This window comes from Eurypyga helias, unplaced genomic scaffold (genome assembly GCF_000690775.1).
Source record: "Eurypyga helias isolate BGI_N326 unplaced genomic scaffold, ASM69077v1 scaffold23149, whole genome shotgun sequence".
Classification (NCBI taxonomy): Eukaryota; Metazoa; Chordata; class Aves; order Eurypygiformes; family Eurypygidae; genus Eurypyga; species Eurypyga helias.
Window position 1 is genome coordinate 10,576 of NW_010272995.1, and position 1,182 is coordinate 11,757.

At 55.9% G+C, this 1,182-nt stretch overlaps 1 protein-coding gene across 1 annotated transcript in view; it reads left to right on the forward strand.

Moving 5' to 3' along the window:
* Positions 1-700, forward strand: part of ASPSCR1 (alveolar soft part sarcoma chromosome region, candidate 1) — a gene marked incomplete at its 3' end in the record, with an annotated part of 10,772 nt that extends 10,072 nt beyond the window's left edge. Inside the window, exon 5 of the mRNA XM_010159329.1 lies at positions 262-700. Coding sequence (XP_010157631.1) covers positions 262-700 — 439 coding nt within the window. The remainder of the gene's footprint in view (positions 1-261) is intronic.
* Between the last annotated feature and the right edge of the window lie 482 nt (positions 701-1,182).

The window sequence follows — 1,182 nt, forward strand, 5'->3', positions numbered from 1 at the left end:
AAGCCTGCTGTGCTCCCCCGGGGGGCGGTTTTCTTCCCCTGCAGTGGGTGGCTCCTGGTCTCGTTCCTGCACAAAGCCCCCCACCCCTCTCTCCAGAGCGACTGGGGCCTGTTCTGTGGGCATGTCTGGAGAAGCAGATCACTAAATCGGGGCGAGATTTGGGTCCAGCTGCCTTTGGTGTGTCAGGGCTGTGTTGGGAACCGGGCGGGCAGTGCTGGTAGAGTAAATTGGTTTGGGTTTGTTCCCTTTGGTGTCTGTTAGAGTTGTCATGAAGAAATGCAGCTCGCCTGGCCAGGAGGAAGCTGCGGGCACCGTCGTACAGTGTGAGGAGCTGGCAGCGACGCCCAGCTTTACTGGAGGAGCAGTGGATGTGCCCCTACCTCAAGCAAACACATTCCCGAAGGACTTGGACCACAGGGATGTGGCCGTGTCTTCCAGCAGCTGCACAGACAAGCAAGACGCGATCGGAGAATCTCAAGCCAGCTTGGAGGAGCCGTGGCCTTCCTCGGTGCCTGAGTCTGTCCCGTTTGTCCCTTTTTTTGGAGACGGACAGCGTCTGGGGGGCTCTTCCGTAGCTGCACCATCTCCTGGGCTCGATACGCCCTCTTCAAAGCTGCCAACAACCTTTTCCAGCCCCGGAGGCCCTTCTAAGCCAAAGAAGTCCAAGAACAGCCAAGAACTGCAGAAGGAGCAAGGACAGGTAAGGAAAATCTGTTGGCAAGGAGGGTGTTTTTTATCCTGTCCTGCCTGAGGCTGAACTCCTGCGAGGAAAAGGGTGTTTCTGTATTTAAGATCCTTTCCCCATCATCCAGGGTTATGGGCCTGGCCACATCCGGTTCTGCCAAGCGTTCGCTAAGCAGGTGTTGCATTTTGGACAGTTCGCTGTAGGAAAGAGGAAGGATGGGGATTGAATTTCCTGCCCAGGGGCAAGCAGAGCTCTGAACCTTGAGGTATCCTCGAGGCTCCCTCTGACTCGGTTTGGCTGGTGTGGTGGCACGTCTGGCGGAACACAAGGGGTGTAGATCTAGGAAAGGAGTTTTTCACCTGCAGCTGATGTCGCTTGCCAGGAGCTGGATGTTGGAAAGAGCCAGGTCTGGACCTCTTCTCCTTTCAGCCCAGTCCTATCCCTTCGGTGAGTTAATCTTCCTAGGGTTGGAGATGAAGCAGAGCCCTGCCATATTT